The sequence below is a fragment of the Oncorhynchus clarkii genome, chromosome 31, assembly GCF_045791955.1.
Source record: "Oncorhynchus clarkii lewisi isolate Uvic-CL-2024 chromosome 31, UVic_Ocla_1.0, whole genome shotgun sequence".
Taxonomy (NCBI): domain Eukaryota; kingdom Metazoa; phylum Chordata; class Actinopteri; order Salmoniformes; family Salmonidae; genus Oncorhynchus; species Oncorhynchus clarkii.
In genome coordinates, this window is record NC_092177.1 from 25,898,363 (window position 1) to 25,918,455 (window position 20,093).

The following is a 20,093-nucleotide window of genomic DNA, read 5'->3' on the forward strand; positions in this document are numbered from 1 at the left end:
GCATGCAGAAACATACACCAGGTGCATTCAGAAAGTATTCAGACCCCTTTTCCCACATTTTGTTACATTACATCCTTATTCTAAAATTGATTAAATAAAAAAAGATTCCTCATCAATCTACACACAATACCCCATAATGACAAAGAGAAAACAGGTTTTTAGAAATGTTTGCAAAATTATAAAAAATACAAAATAAAATATCTTCTTTACTAAAGAATTCAGACCCTTTGTTGTGAAACTCAAAATTTAGCTCAGATGCATCCTGTTTCCATTGATCATCCTTGAGATGTTTCTACAACTTGATTGGAGTCCACCCGTGGTCAATTAAATTGATTGGACATGATTTGGAAATGCACACACCTGTCTACATAAGGTCCCACAGGTGACAGCATGTCAGAGCAAAAACCAAGCCATGAGGTTGAAGTAATTGTCCATAGAGCTCCGAGACAGGATTGTGTCATGGCACAGATCTGAGGAAGGGTACCCAAACATTTCTGCAGCATTGAAGGTTCCCAAGAACACAGTGACCTCCATCATTCTTAAATGGAAGAAGTTTGGAACCACCAAGACTCTTCCTAGAGCTGGCCGCCCGACCAAACTGAGCAACTCCTCAGTAAAAGGCACATGACAGCTTGCTTTGAGTTTGCTAAAAGGCACCTAAAGGACTCTGACTATGAGAAACAAGATTCTCTGGTCTGATGAAACCAAGATGGAACTCTTTGGCCTGAATACCAAGCGTCACGTCTGGAGGAAACCTGGCACCATCCCTACGGTGAAGCATGGTGGTGGCAGCATCATGCTGTGGGGATGTTTTTCAGCGGCAGGGACTGGGAGACTAGTCAGGATCAAGAGAAAGATGAATGGGGCAAAGTATAGAGAGATCCTTGATGTAAACCTGCTCCAGAGCGCTCTTGGCCTTAGACTGGGGTGAAGGTTCACCTTCCAACAGGACAATGACCCTAAGCACACAGCCAAGACAACGCAGGAGTGGCTTCGGGACTCTGAATGTTCTTGAATGGCCCAGCCAGACCCTGGACTTGGAACACGATCTAACATCTCAGTAGAGACCTGAAAATAGCTGTGCAGCGACACTCCCCATCAGAGGATCTGTTTGTTCCTTTGAGAGGATTTGAGAGGATTTGCATAGAAGAATGGGAGAAACTCCCCAAATACAGGTGTGCTAAGCTTGTAGCGTCATACCCAAGACGACTCGAGGCTGTAATCGCTGCCAAAGGGTCTGAATACTTATGTAAATGTGATATTTATCATAATTATTTTTCTGAAAACCTGTTTTTACTTTTTCATTATGGGGTATTGTGTGTAGATTGATGAATAAAAATGTAGAATAATTTTAGAATAAGGCTGTCACATAACAAAATGTGGATAAAGTCAAGGGGTCTGAATACTTTCCAAAGGCACTGTATACACTCATACTGTACACACGTTAACGTGTTAACAGCACACAATTGGATCTTGAGTTTCATGCTGCAGTGTGGGATATACAGCCACAAGGACAGGAACATGATTTAAGCCCAGAAGCTATGGGAGGGAGGGGAGGCAGAGGGGAACATTTTGGCATTGGGGGGGTCAGGTAAAGTGAGGAGAAGGGTGCAGTCCAGACGGGTGCTTGGGTCGGCATTTGTCGTGACTAGAGCTGTCTGTCTGTCTGCTTCCCTGTAAATGAGAAATAGTCTCCTGGGGGATGTAGTTCTATTACCCTCCATCTCTCTCATTACACATTCATTATAACCCATCTCGCTCTCTCTCCTCCCTCTCTCTCTCCAATCTTCTCTCTCCCTCTCACTCTAACCTCCCTCTCATCCTCCATCTCTCTCCTTACACATTCATTATAACCCATCTCGCTTTCTTTCCTCCCTCTCCCTCTCTCTCCTCCCTCTCCCTCTATCTCCTCCCTCTCATCCTCCATCTCTCTCATTACACATTCATTATAACCTGTCTCACTCTCTCCTCCCTCTCCCTCTCCAATCTTCTCTCTCCCTCTCACTCTAACCTCCCCCTCATCCTCCATCTCTCTCTCCCTCTCACTCTAACCTCCCTCTCATCCTCCATCTCTCTCATTACACATTCATTATAACCCATCTCGCTCTCTCTACTCCCTCTCATCCTCCATCTCTCTCCCTCCCTCTCACTCTAACCTCCCTCTCATCCTCCAATCTTCTCTCTCCCTCTCACTCTAACCTCCCTCTCATCCATCTTTCCCTCTCTCTAACCTCTATTTCAATGAAAGGAAGGACATGACGAATCTAACAGGTGCAGTTGCCACCAGTGATGTCATTGCCCTCTGCAGTGTTTGTGTGGTTATGTGCAGTATCAGCCCTGTTTTTATTTTTTAAATTTAATTAGGCAAGTCAGTTAAGAACAAATTCTTATTTTCAATGACGGCCTAGGAACAGTCGGTTAAATGCCTTGTTCAGGGGCAGAAAGACATATTTGTACCTTATCAGCTCGGGGCTCGAACTTGCAACCTTTCGGTTACTAGTCCAACACTCTAACCACAAGGCTACGCTGCCGCCTGGCTGTTGTCCCGGGTGATGTTGACAAGGTGTCATATATTGTCCAAGTGGGTTAAGGTGATAGGGACAACACACAATGTGGTCCTAATGTTAGGGATAGGGATTGTAGCAGACAATGTGTCTATGGTAGAGATAAGACTAGGGTCATAGTGTTATATGTGTGTTCATTTTGATGCTGTGAATTTGATGCAGATAATTTGTAACAAGTCCCACATTCATCTTACATTAGTTTGGCTTTGTCTGTCCCCCGACCGGCTAGACAGGTCCATCGCTCTCCTGTAGTGTCCCTGGACAGGACAGACAGACACACACACACACATGCATACACACACTCAGTATCAATGAATCAGAATCACCTTAATTCACACATACATGATCAATGTTTCAATTGTTTCAAGGCTTAAAAATCCTCTTTAACCTGGCTCCTCCCCTTCATCAGAATCCGAGTCACCTTTATTCACCAATTATATTTCCACATACTGAGAGTTTTACTTGGTGGTATGGTGCTGCTAGTGATAGACACCATACGGAGAGTTTTACTTGGTGATATGGTGCTGCTAGTGATAGACACCATACTGAGAGTTTTACTTGGTGATATGGTGCTGCTAGTGATAGACAACATACTGAGAGTTTTACTTGGTGATATTGTGCTGATATAGCAGTGAACTTTAGACACAGATTAAACCACAAAGACCAGGGAGGTTTTCCAATGGCTCACAAAGAAGAGCACCTATTGGTAGATGGGTCAAAATAAAAAAAAACAGATGTTGAATATCCTTTTGAGCATGGTGAAGTTATTAATTACATCAATACAATACACCCAGTCACTACAAAGATACAGGCATCCTTCGTAACTCAGTTGCCAGAGAGGAAGGAAACTTCTCAGGGATTTTACCATGAAGCCAATGGTCACTTTAAAACAGTTACAGAGTTTAACGGCTGTGATAGGGGGACACCGAGATGGATCACCAACATAGTAGTTACTCCACAATACGAACCTAAGTGAAAAAAAGAAAGCCTATACTAAATAAAAAATATTAAAAATATGCATTTCAGTCTCTGTCGACATTTAGCTCGACAAACCATTTTGACTGGTCCTGGAGGCATTGGTTGGCAGATTTGGTATGTTTTCGTGCAAATGAAATATACTGATGGATTCTTTGTTGTGTGCACGCATGTTCATGTCCACACGCATGGGGGTGAGTGCATGTGTCAAGCTTGAATTTGTGGGTGTGTGGTTGTTTGTTTATGAGTGTTTATGTGTGTGTTAGCATATCTGAGGGACCTCAAGCACTGGCCTGCAGAGCTCTGTGGGGTTCAAGGGAGCACATAAGGAGGCGGGAGTATGGAAGGATGGAAGAAGGAGCAATGGGTGAATGGATGAACGAGGCAGAGAAATATAAGAATGAGATAGGAAGAGATATTTGGGGTTTAGAGAGGGAGAGGGAGTGTTTGGAAAATGAATCAAAATGTTTGTGAAAGAGAGATGGCACAATATGAAGGGATGGGAGAGAAGGAGAGGGGGAGTGTGATGTCAGAGCTGAAAGCTGTGAAATTGTCTCCAGAGCTGCACCTGGTTTTCCAACGGCTAGTCAAGTCATTATACAAACACTAGCTGCACAGGAACTTTCTACCACTCATCTCTCTACAGGAACATTCTACCATTCATCTCTCTCTTTTCTCCCTCTACAGGAACATTCTACCACTCTCATCTCTCTCTTCTCTCCCTCTACAGGAACATTCTACCACTCTCATCTCTCTCTTCTCTCCCTCTACAGGAACATTCTACCACTCTCATCTCTCTCTTCTCTCCCTCTACAGGAACATTCTACCACTCTCATCTCTCTCTTCTCTCCCTCTACAGGAATATTCTACCACTCTCGTCTCTCTCTTCTCTCCCTACACAGGAACATTCTACCACTCTCATCTCTCTCTTCTCTCCCTCTACAGGAACATTCTACCACTCATCTCTCTCTTCTCTCCCTACACAGGAACATTCTACCACTCATCTCTCGCGTCTCCTTATCTCCTGCTCCTTTAACCTGTTGCGACGACCAAACCCGGATCCGGGATTCTATTTATAGACCTAAGCTCATTACCATAACGCAACGTTAACTATTCATGAAAATCGCAAATGAAATGAAATAAATATGCTAGCTCTCAAGCTTAGCCTTTTGTTAACAACACTGTCATCTCAGATTTTCAAAATATGCTTTTCAACCATAGGAAAACAATCATTTGTGTAACAGTAGCTAGCTAGCGTAGCATTTAGCGTTAGCATTAGCGTTAGCATTAGCGTTAGCATTTAGCAGGCAACTATCACAAAAACAAGTAAAGCCTTCAAATAAAATAACTTACCTTTGAAGAACTTCTGATGTTTTCAATGAGGAGACTCTCAGTTAGATAGCAGATGCTCCGTTTTTCCTAAAAGATTCTTTGTGTATTAGAAATAGCTCCGTTTTGTACATCACATTTGGCTACCAAAAAAAAAAAAAAAAAAAAAAAAAAAAAAACGAAAATTCAGCCCTCAAAACGCGAACTTTTTTCCAAATTAACTCCATAATATCGACTGAAACATGGCAAACGTGGTTTAGAATCAATCCTCAAGGTGTTTTTCCACATATCTCTTCAATGATATATCCTTCGTGGAAGCCTGGTTTCTCCTTGCTCTCAAATGGAAAAATAATTGCACCTGGCTTTACGCTCCAATTTCGACGCAGGGACACCAGGCGGACACTTGGAAAATGTAGTCTCTTATGGTCAATCTTCCAATGATATGCCTACAAATACGTCACAATGCTGCTAACACTTTGGGGGAACGACAGAAAGTGTAGGCTCATTCCTTGCGCAATCACAGCCATATAAGGAGACAATGGAAAACAGAGCTTCAGAAATTCTGATCATTTCCTGGTTGATGCATCATCTTGGTTTCGCCTGTAGAATGAGTTCTGGGGCACTTACAGACAATATCTTTGCAGATTCTGAAACTTCAGAGTGTTTTCTTTCAAAAACTGTCAAGAATATGCATAGTCGAGCATCTTTTCGTGACAAAATATCGCGCTTAAAACGGGAACGTTTTTTATCCAAAAATGAAATAGCGCCCCTAGAGATCAAAGAGGTTAAGGGGGGGCTGAAATTCCTGATTTAGCCTGGGTTTCAATTTTCCTCATTAGGAAATGCGACTGAGAGAAATATTTGAGTCTTGGAGGTGTGCTTTGACGTGCGTGTCTCTTGTGTGTGTGTTGTAACAAGGGAAGTGTTTGTACTTTCACTATGCCAAAATGGAAACCCAAATAGTCACTCCCCCATCTAGAAACAGTCTAACCAGGTCTTGTTTCTGGAAGTAGCCTCTAGGCTAGCTAGGAAGCTAGTCAACTTTTTCCCCCAATTAGTTTCAATCAGCCATGGGTGACCGTGGCAAAGTTGGTAATACTTTGGATAGCATATCTATGGGGCTAGTTAGGGATCATCAATAAATTGCACAGTGTAAATGGAACAATATTTTCATGCTGCACATCTTTTAGTTATCTTATTAAATGCTTTCAATATTTGTAGATTCATTTTTACAATTTAGAGTTGGTTAGAGGTTTTTAAGTCATTGAAATGTTCTTGACGTTTTAAGCTATTGACATTTAAAAATATTGTTGCATGTACATTGTGTCATTTACTGATGGTCCCTTACTATCCCCACATATGGATATCAGATGTCAAACCAAATTGACCATGGGTAATATGATTGGGTCGTGTGCAGCTGCACTCCAAATTAATGATTACTTGAGTGCTGCCAGCTGTGGGAAGGATTGAAATGAACCCAACCCAAGGAAAGCTCAGTACCTTTCATTATGTGACATACAATCTTTTCCAAATGGTCTTGCAGATCTCACTTTTGTAGAAGTCTGACTTTATGACCAAAATTATCCTATTAACTCTAAGGTCGATGTCCGCACCCCGCGGAAATCTTATAAACATAATACAAATTACCCATAAAAATCTGTCAGTTTAAACTAGAGATATTTGTTGTTTTGCATTGTATCGACAACATCCGCCTATGTAACACCATCTGCGGTGAAAGGTGACCAAGCCAGAGTGGACTACTCTACCGGAGCGTCCGAATGGTTTGGCCTACAAACTATTATGACCTCTCACTAACACGATGGTGTGTGTTCTCTATGACCCCCACAAGCATCTTGGGACTTGTCTGAAGTTGGTACAGCTGATCTGCCAACTTCTGTCTGTAGCGTCTGAGCAGTTTGGGCTACACACTACTATGACCCATCTGTGTAAAGGTGAGGTTTTACTCTAGGACGCCCACAGGCCTCAGAAGACTGATCAGAAGGTCCCCCGGTAGCAGTTGAACAAATAACTGGAGCATATATGGACACTGGTTAGTTCCAAAAATAAGGGGTTAACACATGTCCAAAAAAAATAACACATTTTTCCTGATCTTTGTTATGTTTCTCAGATAAAGGACAGACACTCAAAACAAACTTCCTTTGTATTTTTGGGGGACTATCTGTTGTTGCATGTAGTGAATCTGTTAGTCAATGCGTTTGTATGGGCAAATAGGAAGGCCAAAAATAATGTTTAATCAAATGTTTTTTTGCTATTTTTTTTAACACTTCAAATCAAATAGCTAAATGATTGTTAGTTTGACCTTCTTAAAACAATTCCATATAACTTAGTAGAACACCCCCCCCCCCCATATTGATTCCACATAGACTGTTTTCTATCAGAGAAGTTGTTCATATCTTTCAGTTGCTCTTTAATAGCCTCCAGAATTTATGCTGCAGTAGTTTATGTGTCGGGGGCTAGGGTCGGTCTGTTATATCTGGAGTATTTCTCCTGTCTTATCTGGTGTCCTGTGTAAATGTAAGTATGTTCTCTCTAATTCTCTCTTTCTTTCTTTCTCTCGGAGGACCTGAGCCCTAGGACCATGCCCCAGGACTACCTGGCATGATGACTCCTTGCTGGCCCTAGTCCACCTGGCCATGCTGCTGCTCCCGTTTCAACTGTTCTGCCTGCGGCTATGGAACCCTGACCTGTTCACCAGACGTGCTACCTGTCTGTCCCAGACCTGCTATTTTCAACTCTCTAGAGACAGCAGGAGTGGTAGAGATACTCTTAATGATCGGCTATGAAAAGCCAACTGACATTTACTCCTGAGGTGCTGACTTGCTGCACCCTCCACAACTACTGTGATTATTATTATTTGACCCTGCTGGTCATTTATGAACATTTGAACATCTTGGCCATGTTCTGTTATAATCTCCACCCGACACAGCCAGAAGAGGACTGGCAACCCCTCATAGCCTGGTTCCTCTCTAGGTTTCTTCCTAGGTTTGGCCTTTCTAGGGAGTTTTTCCTAGCCACCGTGCTTCTGCACCTGCATTGCTTGCTGTTTGGGGTTTTAGGCTGGGTTTCTGTACAGCACTTTGATATATCAGCTGATGTAAGAAGGGCTATATAAATACATTTGATTAATATCTCTTTCCTTCTCCCTCCCCTTTTCTCTCCTCTCTTTCCATCCTTGCTATTTTCATGTATCCCTTTCTCGGCCTCAATCTCTATCCTCCCACCATTCAACCTCCCCCTCACTTCCTTTCTCTCTCTCCATAGAATGACTACAGAAAGTTGTCCATGCAGTGTAAGGACTTTGTCGTGGGGGTGTTGGACCAGTGCAGAGACACAGAGGAGGTGGAGGCCATCTTGAACGGTGACGTGGACAATTCCCCGCCCAGCGAAAACAACCGGCCCTGCCTCGAACGCGTCAAACTGGCCATTAAATATGAGGTCAAAAAGGTGAGAAACCCTAACCAGGACTGCAACCTGACTGCATTGCTTGACACTGTTGTAAATGACTAACGTTACATTTTGTTTTAGTTTACATGCCAGTATTTATCTGAAAGTATCAGTGGTGTAAAAAGTACCCAATTTTCATACTTGAGTAAAAGTAAAGATACATAAAAAAAATATACTTAAGTATCAAAAGTCAAAGTACAAGTATAAATCATTTCAAATTCCTTATATTAAGCAAACCAGATGGCCATATTTTCTATTTTTTTAATTAACAGATTGCCACAGCCAAGCTCCAACACTCAGATATCATTTACAAGCGAAGCATGTGTTTAGTGAGTCCATCTGTCACAATCGTCGTAGTGAGCGGACCAAGGGCGCAGCGTGATGGAAGTTCCACATCTTTATTACGGTGAAACTTTAAACAAAAACAATAAACCAATAACAAAATGTGAAAGTAGTGGTGCACAAACACAAAACAATATCCCACAAACACAGGTGGGAAAAATGGCTACCTAAATATGATCCCCAATTGGAGGCAACTATTACCAGCTGCCTCTAATTGGGAACCATACAAAACACCAACATAGAAAATTTAAACTAGAACACCCCCTAGTCACGCCCTGACCTACTACACCATAGAGAACCAAGGGCTCTCTATGGTCAGGGCGTGACACCATCAAATCAGAGATAGTAGGGATGACCAGGGATGTTCTTTGTGCTTGAATTTGACCATTTTCCTGTCCTGCCAAGCATTTAAAAAGTAATGAGTACTTCTGTATCTCGTTTCAGGAGAAGAACCAGATGCAAACAGTGTCAAAGTAACAAAAGTGTAATGCTAGAACAGGGGGCAGGCAAAACGACAGGTCAATGGCAGGCAGAGGTCAGTAATCCAGATCAGAGTCCATAAAGAACAGAACTGCAGGCAGTCTCGGGGTCAGGGCAGGCAGAGGTCAATAATCTAGGGTGGTGTGACAAGGTACAGAATGGCAGGTAGGCTCAGGGTCAGGGCAGGCAGAAATGCTCAAAACCAGGAAAACTAGTAAACAGGAACTATAACAAGATAGGTGCAAGGGGAAAACCAATGGTAGGCTTGACGAACAAAACAAACTGGCAACAGACAAACATAGAACACAGGTGTAAATACACTGGGGATAACAGGGAAGATGGGCAACACCTGGAGAGGGGTGGAGACAAGCATAAAGACAGGTGAAACAGATCAGGGTGTGACACTTTTGGGTGTCAGGGGAAATGTACATCCTTTTCATTAGGAACGTAGTGAAGTAAAAGTAAAAGTTGTCAAAAATATAAATAGTGAAGTAAAGTACAAAATAACCCCAAAAACTACTTAAGTAGTATTTTAAAATAGTTTTGCTTAAGTACTTTACACCACTGGATAGCATTGATTGTACATAAAGCATTTGACTGCATTTGTCTGTTGGACCTTATTGTTAACTGCTGTAATTGTATGCGAAAATTTGGATTTAGGTTCAATCTAGACAATTCAGGGAGAGCATTGGATCAGTGATGTAGTATTGCAGTAGTGATGCAGCACACACATCTCGTGTGTGTGTGTGTGTGTGTGTGTGTGTGTGTGTGTGTGTGTGTGTGCGTGTGTGTGTGCGTGTGTGTGTCCCAAGGCCTGGTAGCGTTTGTAAATATCAGACTATCGAGCCTGTCTCAGAGTGCTTATCCCTCTCATACCAAAAGTGTTTCAGCTAAATGTCAAACCACATCAACTCTCCCTTCATTACCCGGGAGTCACAGAGACTGACACACACAAACACATACACACACTCATACACACACAGTTCAAAAATAAACGTATGCATGTTTATCTGACCCTATGGTTGATCATCCTGTATTGAAACATCATGAGACATTAGTACCATCAGGGCTCATATCATCTAAGCCATAATAATGTATACTCCAGCCTGTCTGGAAGCATCCGGGGACACAGTAGAGTGTAGTGTATGGGCTGTTTTCCCAAAGCAGGGGAGCGTGGCCACAGCAGTGTGTTAATCAACCTGCCAGACTGGCCCCCGATACTAGTGTGTAAACTGAGGGAAACAGACATACACACACACACACACACTTAGAGGGTGTCTCAGGGAGAGTTGGGATATGCAAAAAAACACATTTCCAAATCACAGATATTATTATATTATGCACAATTGTGCATGTGTTAAACAGGACAAATATAAGCACCCACGAAATGATGAACTATTATTAGTCATTACAGACGGAGAATAGCTGACAGGAACAACAGATCCATTTAAAGTGAAGACCTTTCCAATGGTGCACTGCTGCTGAAGAGTTTAAATTATTTTAAAAGTTGGAATTTGCCAGCAAATGTTTGTGATTTGTATCCAACTTGACTGCAGGGAACTGACTGAACCTTTTATTCTTGGCTTGTTTATTGCTCAAATCAAATCGAATTGTATTAGTCACATGCGTCGAATATAACAGTGAAATGGAGTTTAAAAAAAATATGAATAAGAATAAGAAAAAAAAAGTAACAAGTAATTAAAGAGCCGCAGTAAAATAACAATAGCAAGACTACATACAAGGGGATACCTGTACAGAGTCAATGTGCAGGGGCACCGGTGTCGAGGTAAAATGTACGTGTCGGTAGAGTTATTAAAGTGACTATGTATAGATGATAAAAACAGAGAGTAGCAGCGGTCTAAAAGAGGGGGGTGGGGGGTAATGTAAATAGTCTGGGTGGCCATTTGATTAGGTGTTCAGGAGTCTTATGGCTTGGTGGTAGAAGTCGTTTAGAAGTCTCTTGGACCTAGACTTGGCGCTCCGGTACCGCTTGCTATGCGGTAGCAGAGAGAACAGTCTATGACTAGAGTGGCTGGAGTCTTTGACAATTTTTAGGGCCTTCCTCTGACACCGCCTGGTATAGAGGTCCTGGATGGCAGGAAGCTTGTCCCCAGTGATGTACTGGGCTGTACGCACTACCCTCTGTAGTGCCTTGAGTTTGGAGGCCGAGCAGTTGCCATACCAGGCAGTGATGCAACCAGTCAGGATTCTCTCGATGGTGCAGCTGTTGAACCTTTTGAGGAGCTGAGGACCCATGCCAAACCTTTTCAGTCTCCTGAGGGGGAATAGGTTTTGTCGTGCCATCTTCACAACTGGCTTGGTGTGCTTGGACCATGTTAGTTTGTTGGTGATGTTGACACCAAGGAACTTGAAGCTCTCAACCAGCTCCACTTCAGCCCAGTTGATGAGAATGTGGGCGTGCTTGGTCCTCTTTTTCCTGCAGTCCACAATCATCTCCTTTGTCTTGATCACGTTGCGGGAGAGGTTGTTGTCCTGGCACCACACAGCCAGGTCTCTGACCTCCTCCCTAAAGGCTGTCTTGTCGTTGTCGGTGATCAGGCCTACCACTGTTGTGTCATAGGCAAACTTAATGATGGTGTGCCTGGCCGTGTAGTCATGAGTGAACAGGGAGTACAGGAGGGGACTAAGCACGCACCCCTGAGGAGCCCCTGTGTTGAGGATCAGCGTGGCGGATGTGTTGTTACCTACCCTTATCACCTGGGGGCTGCCCAACAGGAAGACCAAGATCCAGTTGCAGAAGGAGGTGTTTAGTCCCAGGATCCTTAGCTTATTGATGAGCTTTGATGGCACTGTGGTATTGAACGCTGAAATGTAGTCAATGAATAACGTACTCACAATAGCGTTCCTTTTGTCCAGGTGGGAAAGGGCAGTGTGGAGTGCAATAGATATTCATCATCTGTCGATGTGTTTTGGCAGTATGCAAATTGGAGTAGGTCTAGGGATTTCCGGATAATGGTGTTGATGTGAGCCATGACCAGACTTTTCAAAGCAATTAATGGCTACAGACGTGAGTGTTACGGGTTGGTAGTCACTTAGGCAGGTTACCTTAGTGTTATTGGGCACAGGGACTATGGTGGTCTGCTTAAAACATGTTGGTATGACAGACTCGGACAAGGAGAGGTTGAATTGTCAGTGAAGTTTGAAAATGCCAATTGGTCAGCGCATAATCGCAGTACACGTCCTGGTTATCCGTCTGGCCCTGTGGCCTTGTGAATGTTGACTTGTTTAAAGGTCTTCTCACATTGGCTGTGGAGGGCGTGATCACACAGTTTTCCGGAACAGCTGGTGCTCTCATGCATGTTTCAGTGTTATTTGCCTCGAGGCAAGAATAGAAGTAGTTTAGCTCATCTGGTAGGCTCGTGTCACTGGGCAGCTCTCAGCTGTGCTTCCCTTTGTAGTCTGTAATGGTTTTCAAGCCCTGTCACATCCGACGAGCTTCAGAGCCGGTCTACTACAATTCAATCTTAGTCCTGTAATAACACTTTTCCTGTTTGATGGTTTGTCGGAGGGCATAGCGGGATTTCTTATGAGCTTCTGGGTTAGGATCCCGCTCCTTGAAAGCGGCAGCTCTAGCCTTTAGCTCAGTGCAGGTGTTGCCTGTAATCTGTGGCTTCTGCTGTAGCTATATGACTGTAGTTTTAATTATTTTATACAGTTCATGGCCCACACTTCCTGTTAGCAAGAGTAAGAACTCACCCACAATTCCTGTCAGCAGGAGCAAGAACTTTGTGCTTTGCTAATATACAGTAGCCGTCTTTATGTAAGTGTGGGACAGTGTGTTTTCATCTCTCTCTCTCTCTCTCTCTCTCTTTCTCTCTCTCTCTGTTTTTAAATTATATTTAGTGTGTTTCCATCTCTCCCTCTCTCTGTCTGTAGTTTGTGGCCCATCCTAACTGCCAGCAGCAGCTGCTGACTATCTGGTATGAGAACCTGTCAGATCTGAGGCAGCAGTCCATCGGAGTCAAGTGTTGGACCGTTCTGGCGGTCAGCTTGGGACTGCCCTTTCTGGCTCTCGCCTACTGGATCATGCCCTGCAGCAAGGTAATGAATGTATGCAGACGCACCTACAGTATACACACACACACCTGTGTGCTTAAGTGCACACACAGACAATGTGGGGTGTGTGTGTGTGTGTGTGTGTGTGTGTGTTTGACACCTGGCGTGTGGGAGCAGTAATACCCTTGTGGGGGTTCTAGGGGCTGTTGTCAGTAAGATGATTTCTAACCAATGGAAGACAGACAGTTAGAGAGGCAACTCCTCCTATAGCAGGAGGAAGACACTGTAAATATCACACAGAGAGAGAGAGAGAGAGAGAGAGAGAGAGAGAGAGAGAGAGAGAGAGAGAGAGAGAGAGAGAGAGAGAGAGAGAGAGAGAGAGAGAGAGAGAGAGAGAGAGAGAGAGAGAGAGAGAGAGAGAGAGAGAGAGAGAGAGAGAGAGAGAGAGAGAGAGAGAGAGAGAGAGAGAGAGAGAGAGAGAGAGAGATGGACAGAGACTAAGGGGAAAGATGGGAGATTTACAGGGAGACTGAGGGAGTCTGAGAGAGAGAGATGGAGGGAGTATGGCTGGAGGGGGTGATCAGAGATGGTCTCTGCTGATGATGTCTGTAATCATTACGTTTAATAGGACCATATCAGGGTCCAGTCACCCCTTTTACCCCTGCTAACACCTACTGAGAGAGACACAGGCAGCCAAGACCCCTCCACACTGAGAAGTACAGAAGGATCTCTCCCTACCGCAATCTGCTGAGAATCCAAATGGAACCTTATATTTTCTCCCTATATAGTGCACTACGTTTAGTAAAAAGTAGTCCATTACATTATAGGAATATGGTGCAGTTTGGGACGTAGCTAGTTCCTGTTCAGAGTAAACAGATGTAAACAGATGGGAAAGACACACACCTGATTGATTTGGTTAAGATGGCAATGTGGCGGCAGGTAGTCTAGCACTTAGAGCGTTGGATCAGTTACAGAAAGGCAGCTGGTTCGAATCCCACAAATCTGCCGATGTGCCCTTGAGCAAGACACTTACACCTAATTGCGTCTGTAAGTCGCTCTGGATAAGAGTGTCTGCTATATGACTGATGTAAATGTGGTGATCAACACCCTTGATGTACTGTTGGTTGATGTGGGACACGCACACAGCACAATGGCTGTGTGTTAAATGAACAAGCTTGCATGTTAATATTTACAAATACATGTGCCTGTGATTTTGAGTGCATAGTTTTGAATGTTCAGTGTGTCGATCTGCATCCCTCTGAAGCATAACTGTGTTTGTGTTGGTGTGCCACTCTGTACCTGTAGAATACACAACCAGATTCATATTTCACACACACTGTCTTATTTAGTGTTTTCTCTTCAGACTTCAGATTTCTGGACATGGGCCACTAGAGGGTCAATAAAATAGAAGTTCTGTTAGCTACCCTCCAATGGAGAATTGTTCTATTCAGTTGACAGGAGTATTGAGTCTGACTCCAATTCTGACTTAGCTGATCCCTAAGTCTGACTTAACTGAATATGTTTTGTTTTTCAGCCTCAGGTTAGAGAATACAGTCCACACTAGTTCCACTAAGTCAGTTTATTATGACACCTCCTGACAGTGATACTGTTTCTTTGCAATATCATGTACACATTTAACATGGATTTATTACATTTAAGCAATAAGGCACCTCTATGGTTTGTGGTATATGGCTAATATATCACGACTAAGGGATGTTCTTAGCACGAAGGAACGCAGAGTGCCTGGATGCAGACCTTAGCCGTGGTATATTGGCCATAGCCCACAATCCCCTGAGGTGCCTTGTTGCTGTTATAAACTTGTTACAAACATAATGACAGCAGTAACAATACATGTTTTGTCATACCTGTGGTATATGTTCTGATATACCACAGCTGTCAGCCAATCAGCATTCAGGGCTTATAACTACATTTGAACCATTTAGTAAACACTTTTATCCAGAGGGACTTACGCTTAGTGCATTCATCTTAAGATAGCGAGGCAAGACATCCATATCACAGTCATAGTGAGTCGACATTCTCCTCGATAAAGCAGCTATGTGTAAAAAAAGACTAATACAGCTGTTGTATGTTTTGACCCTGTTTGTTTTAGTTGGGTCAGATCCTGAGAAGTCCTTTCATGAAGTTTGTGGCCCACGCCGTGTCCTTCACCATCTTCCTGAGCCTGCTGGTCATCAACGCCTCAGACCGCTTTGAGGGGGTCAAGAACCTGCCCAACGAGACCATCACTGACCACCCTCGTCAGGTGTTCCGGGTCAAGACCACTCAGTTCTCCTGGACGGAGATGCTGATCATGAAGTGGGTGCTGGGTGAGTAGGGGAGAGGGAGAGAAGGGGATAGAGGTAAGAGGGGAGGAAATGAGGGGGGTAAGAGGAAGAATGTGAGGGAATGGATTTAAGAGAGAAAGAAGGAAAGGATGGTGGATGGAGAGAAAGAAATAGGAAAAGAGAAAGAAAGAGAGTGGTACCCACAAACATAAGATCAATCATTACAAAAGAATCCACTGGTTTCTCCGTCTCTTCTCCCCCCCCCCCCCCCCCCTCACTCTCTCTCAATTAAATGTACATTTATTCCATTTCAATTTAAGGGCTTTTATTGCCATGGAAAACAACAGCAAGTGAAATAGATAATACACAAATGTGAAATGAAAAAAGAAGTGAAACAGTGAATGTTACACTCACAAAGTTCCAAAAGAATAAAGACATTTCAAATGTCATATTATGTCTATATATATGTAATGGTGTGCAAATAGTTCAAGTACAAAAGGGAAATAAATAAACATAAATATGGGTTGTATTTACAAGGGTGTTTGTTCTTCACTAGTTGCCCTTTTCTTGTGGCAACAGGTCACAAATCTTGCTGCTGTGATGGCACACTGTGGTATTTCACCCAATAGATATGGGAGTTAATCAAAATGGGATCTGTTTTCAAATTATTTGTGGGTCTGTGTAATCTGAGGGAAATATGTGTCACTAATATGGTCATACATTTGGCAGGAGGTTAGGAAGTGCAGCTCAGTTTCCACCTCATTTTGTGGGCAGTGAGCACATAGCCTGTCTTCTTGTCACACCCTGTTCTGTTTACCTGTCCTTGTGATTGTCTCCACCCCCTCCAGGTGTCACCCATCTTCCCCAGGTATTTAAACCTGGGTTTTCTGTCTGTCTGTGCCAGTTTGTCTTGTCTGTTCAAGTCAATCAGTGTGGGTTTTCCCATGCTGCCTTTTCTATTATCTTATGCTAGTCCTCCCAGTTTTGACCCTTGCCTGTTCTGGATTCTGTACCCGCCTGCCTGACCATTCTGCCTGCCCTGACCTTGAGCCTGCCTGACTATTCTGCCTGCCTGACCATTCTGCCTGCCCTGACCTCGAGCCTGCCTGACCATTCTGCCTGCCCTGACCTCGAGCCTGCCTGACCATTCTGCCTGCCACACTGTACCTCCTGGACTCTGAACTGGTTTTGGCCTTTTTCCTGTCCATGACCATTCTATTGCCCTTTTGGAATATAATAAATATCAAAGACTCAAACCATTTCCCTCCCGTGTCTGCATCTGGGTCTGGCCTTGTGCTCTTATAGCCATGTTGAGAGCCATGTCTGCCTACGGCGGCCTTTCTCAAAGACTCAAACCATTTCCCTCCCGTGTCTGCATCTGGGTCTGGCCTTGTGCTCTTATAGCCATGTTGAGAGCCATGTCTGCCTACGGCGGCCTTTCTCAATAGTAAGGCTATGTTCACTGAGTCTGTACATAGTCAAAGATTTCCTTAAGTTTGGGTCAGTCACAGTTTTCAGGTATTCTGCCACTGTGTGCTCTCTGTTTAGGGCCAAATAGCATTCTGGTTTGCTGTTTTTTTGTTGTAAATTCATTCCAATGTGTCAAGTAATTCTTTTTTTTTTCTCATGATTTGGTTGGGTCTTATTGTGTTGCTGTCCTGGGGCTCTGTAGGTTCTGTTTGTATTTGTAAACAGAGGCCCAGGACCAGCTTGCTTGGGGAGCTCTTCTCCAGGTTAATTTCTCTGTAGGTGATGGCTTTGTTACGGAAGGTTTGGGAATTGCTTCCTTTCAGGTGGTTGAAGAATTGAACCTTCTCTTTTCTGGATTTTGATAATTAGCGGGTATCGCCCTAATTCTGCTCTGCATGCATTATTTGGTGTTCTACGTTGTACACTGAGGACATTTTTGCAGAATTCTACATGCCAAGTCTCAATTTGGTGTTTGTCCCATTTAGTGAATTCTTGGTTGGTGAGCGGACCCCAGCCCTCACAACCATAAAGGGCAATGGGTTCTATAACTGATTCAAGTATTTTTTGCCAGATCCTAATTGGTATGTCAAATTGTATGTTCTTCTTGCCTTGCCTTGTCTCTCAGCTCATTCACAGCTGTGTGGAAGTTACCTGTGGCGCTGATGTTTAGGCCAAGTTATTTATAGTTTTTTGTGTGCTCTAGGGCAACAGTGTCTAAATGGATTTGTATTTGTGGTCCTGGCAACTAGACCTTTTTTGGAACACCATTATTTTTGTCTTACTGAGATTTACTGTCAGGGCCCAGGTCTGACAGAATCTGTGCAGAAGATATAGGTGCTGCTGTAGGCCCTCCTTGTTTGGGGACAGAAGCACCAGATCTTCAGCAGTAGACATTTGACTTCAGATTCTAGTAGGGTGAGGCTGGGTGCTGCAGACTGTTCTGGTGCCCTCGTCAATTCGTTGATATATATTTTGAAGAGGGTGGGGCTTAAGATGCATCCCTGTCTCACCCCCTTGCCCTGTGGAAAGAAATGTGTTGATTCTAAGTTTTGTATGTGATCATGTATATGTTTTTGCTGTTTGTTTGTTGTAATAGAGACAAAAAGATTGGAGAAGTGGTTTATCCCCACATCTCTGTTTTGTATAGATAACTTTTCTTGTTGTTTGTTTCGAGTTTCAAATTTTACCAGAAGTGGTTAGATTCTATGGATTCTTCAATTACATGAGTTGATTTCTGACGTGCTGTTCCTTCTCTTTCCGTAGTGCATTTCTGTATTGTTTTAGTGATTCACCATAGTGAAGGCGTAGGCTCAGGTTTTCCGGATCTCTAAATTTTTGGTTGGCTGGGTTTCTCAATTTCTTTCTCAGGTTTTGCATTCTTCATCAAACCATTTGTCATTGTTGTTCATTTTCTTAGGTTGTCTCCTTGACATTTTTTGATTTGATTGGGAAGCTGAGAGGTCAAATATACTGTTTAGGTTTTCTACTGCCAAGTTTACACCTTCACTTGAATTTGATGTTGCCTAATTGTTTTTTGGTTGATTTCCACACTACTTTCCTCCCATCTATAGCATTTCTTAATATTATTCAGTTATTTTTGTGACTCAAGATTGAGCACAGCTCTGTTCAAGTAGAGTGTGATTTTGCTGTGATCTGGTAGGGATGTCAGTGGGCTGACTGTGAACACTCTGAGAGACTCTGGGTTGAGGTCAGTGATAAAGTAGTCTACAGTACTACTGCCAAGAGATGAGCTATAGGTGTACCTACCGTAGAAGTCTCATAAAAGCCTACCACATACCCAGCGTCTGACAGAGCTGCAGGAGTTGTGACCTGTTTTTGTTGGTTATGTTGTCGTAGTTGTGCCTAGAGGGGCAAATATGGGAGGGAATGCTGTCACCTCCAGGTAGGTGTTTGTCCCCCTGTGTGCTGAGGTGTCAGGTTCTTGTCCAGTTCTGGCATTTAGGTCACCAGAGACTAGTACATGTCCCTGGGCCTGGAAATGGTTGATCTCCCCGTCTAGGATGGAGAAGCTGTCACCGTTAACTTGTTATGGCTACAATCCCGCTAAAGGGATCGATATGACAACTACCAGTGAAAATAGAGGGTGCCAAATTCAAACCACAGAAATCTCATAATTCCTAAAACATACACGTACGTCTTATATCATTTTAAAGGAAATCTTGTTGTTAATCCCACCAAAGTGTCTGATTTCAAATATGCTTTTCAGCAAAAGCACTACAAACGATTATGTTAGGTCTCCACCAAACCACAATAAGCACAGCCATTTTCCAGCGAAATATAGCATTCACAAAAAGCAGAAATAGAGATAAAATTAATCACTAACCTTGAATTATCTTCATCAGATGACACTCATGGGACTTCATGTTACACAATACATGCATGTTTTGTTTGATTAAGTTCATATTTATATAAAGAAATCTGAGTTCACATTGGTGTATTAGATTCACTAGTTCCAAAAACATCAAGTGATTTTGCATAGCCACACCGTTTCAACAGAAATACTCATCATAAATGTAGATGATAATACAAGTTATACACATGGAATTATATATAGACCTCTGCTTAATGCAACCGCTGTGTCAGATTTCAAAAAACATTTACGGAAAAAGCAACCCATGCAATAATCTGAGACGGCGCTCAGAACAGAAGCCAAATTATCCGCCATGTTGTAGTCAACAGAAACCAGAAAATACATGATAAATGTTTCCTTACCTTTGATGAACTTCATCAGAATGCAGTCCTAGGAATCACAGGTCCACAATAAATGCTTGATTTGTTTCGAAAATGTCCGTTATTTATGTCCAATTAGCTACTTTGTTTATCGCGTTTGGTAAACAATTCCAAAGTCACAAAGCGCGTCCACTATAACGTGACGAAATGTCCAAAAGTTCCGTAACAGTCAGTAGAAACATGTCAAACGATGTACTGAATCAATCTTTAGAAGGTTGTTTACATATATCTTGAATAACGTTCCAACCGGAGAATTAGAATGACTTCAGATGACCGGTGGAACGCAGGTGCTTCCCCTATGAACGCTCATGGATAAAGCATGGTCAACTCGTGGCAGTGGTGACTATTTCCTGTCTCATTCGACCCCCCTTCACATTCGAGTCATCAGACAAAGTTCTATTGATTGTTGACATCT

At 43.0% G+C, this 20,093-nt stretch overlaps 1 protein-coding gene across 1 annotated transcript in view; it reads left to right on the plus strand.

Annotated features, from left to right (window-relative positions):
- The window catches only part of LOC139390772 (short transient receptor potential channel 7-like), a 74,482-nt gene that overhangs the window by 12,248 nt on the left and 42,141 nt on the right, over window positions 1-20,093 (plus strand). The window contains exons 3-5 of the mRNA XM_071138135.1: window positions 8,151-8,333; window positions 13,053-13,217; window positions 15,283-15,499. Of these exons, the coding sequence (XP_070994236.1) occupies window positions 8,151-8,333; window positions 13,053-13,217; window positions 15,283-15,499 (565 nt within the window). The remainder of the gene's footprint in view (window positions 1-8,150; window positions 8,334-13,052; window positions 13,218-15,282; window positions 15,500-20,093) is intronic.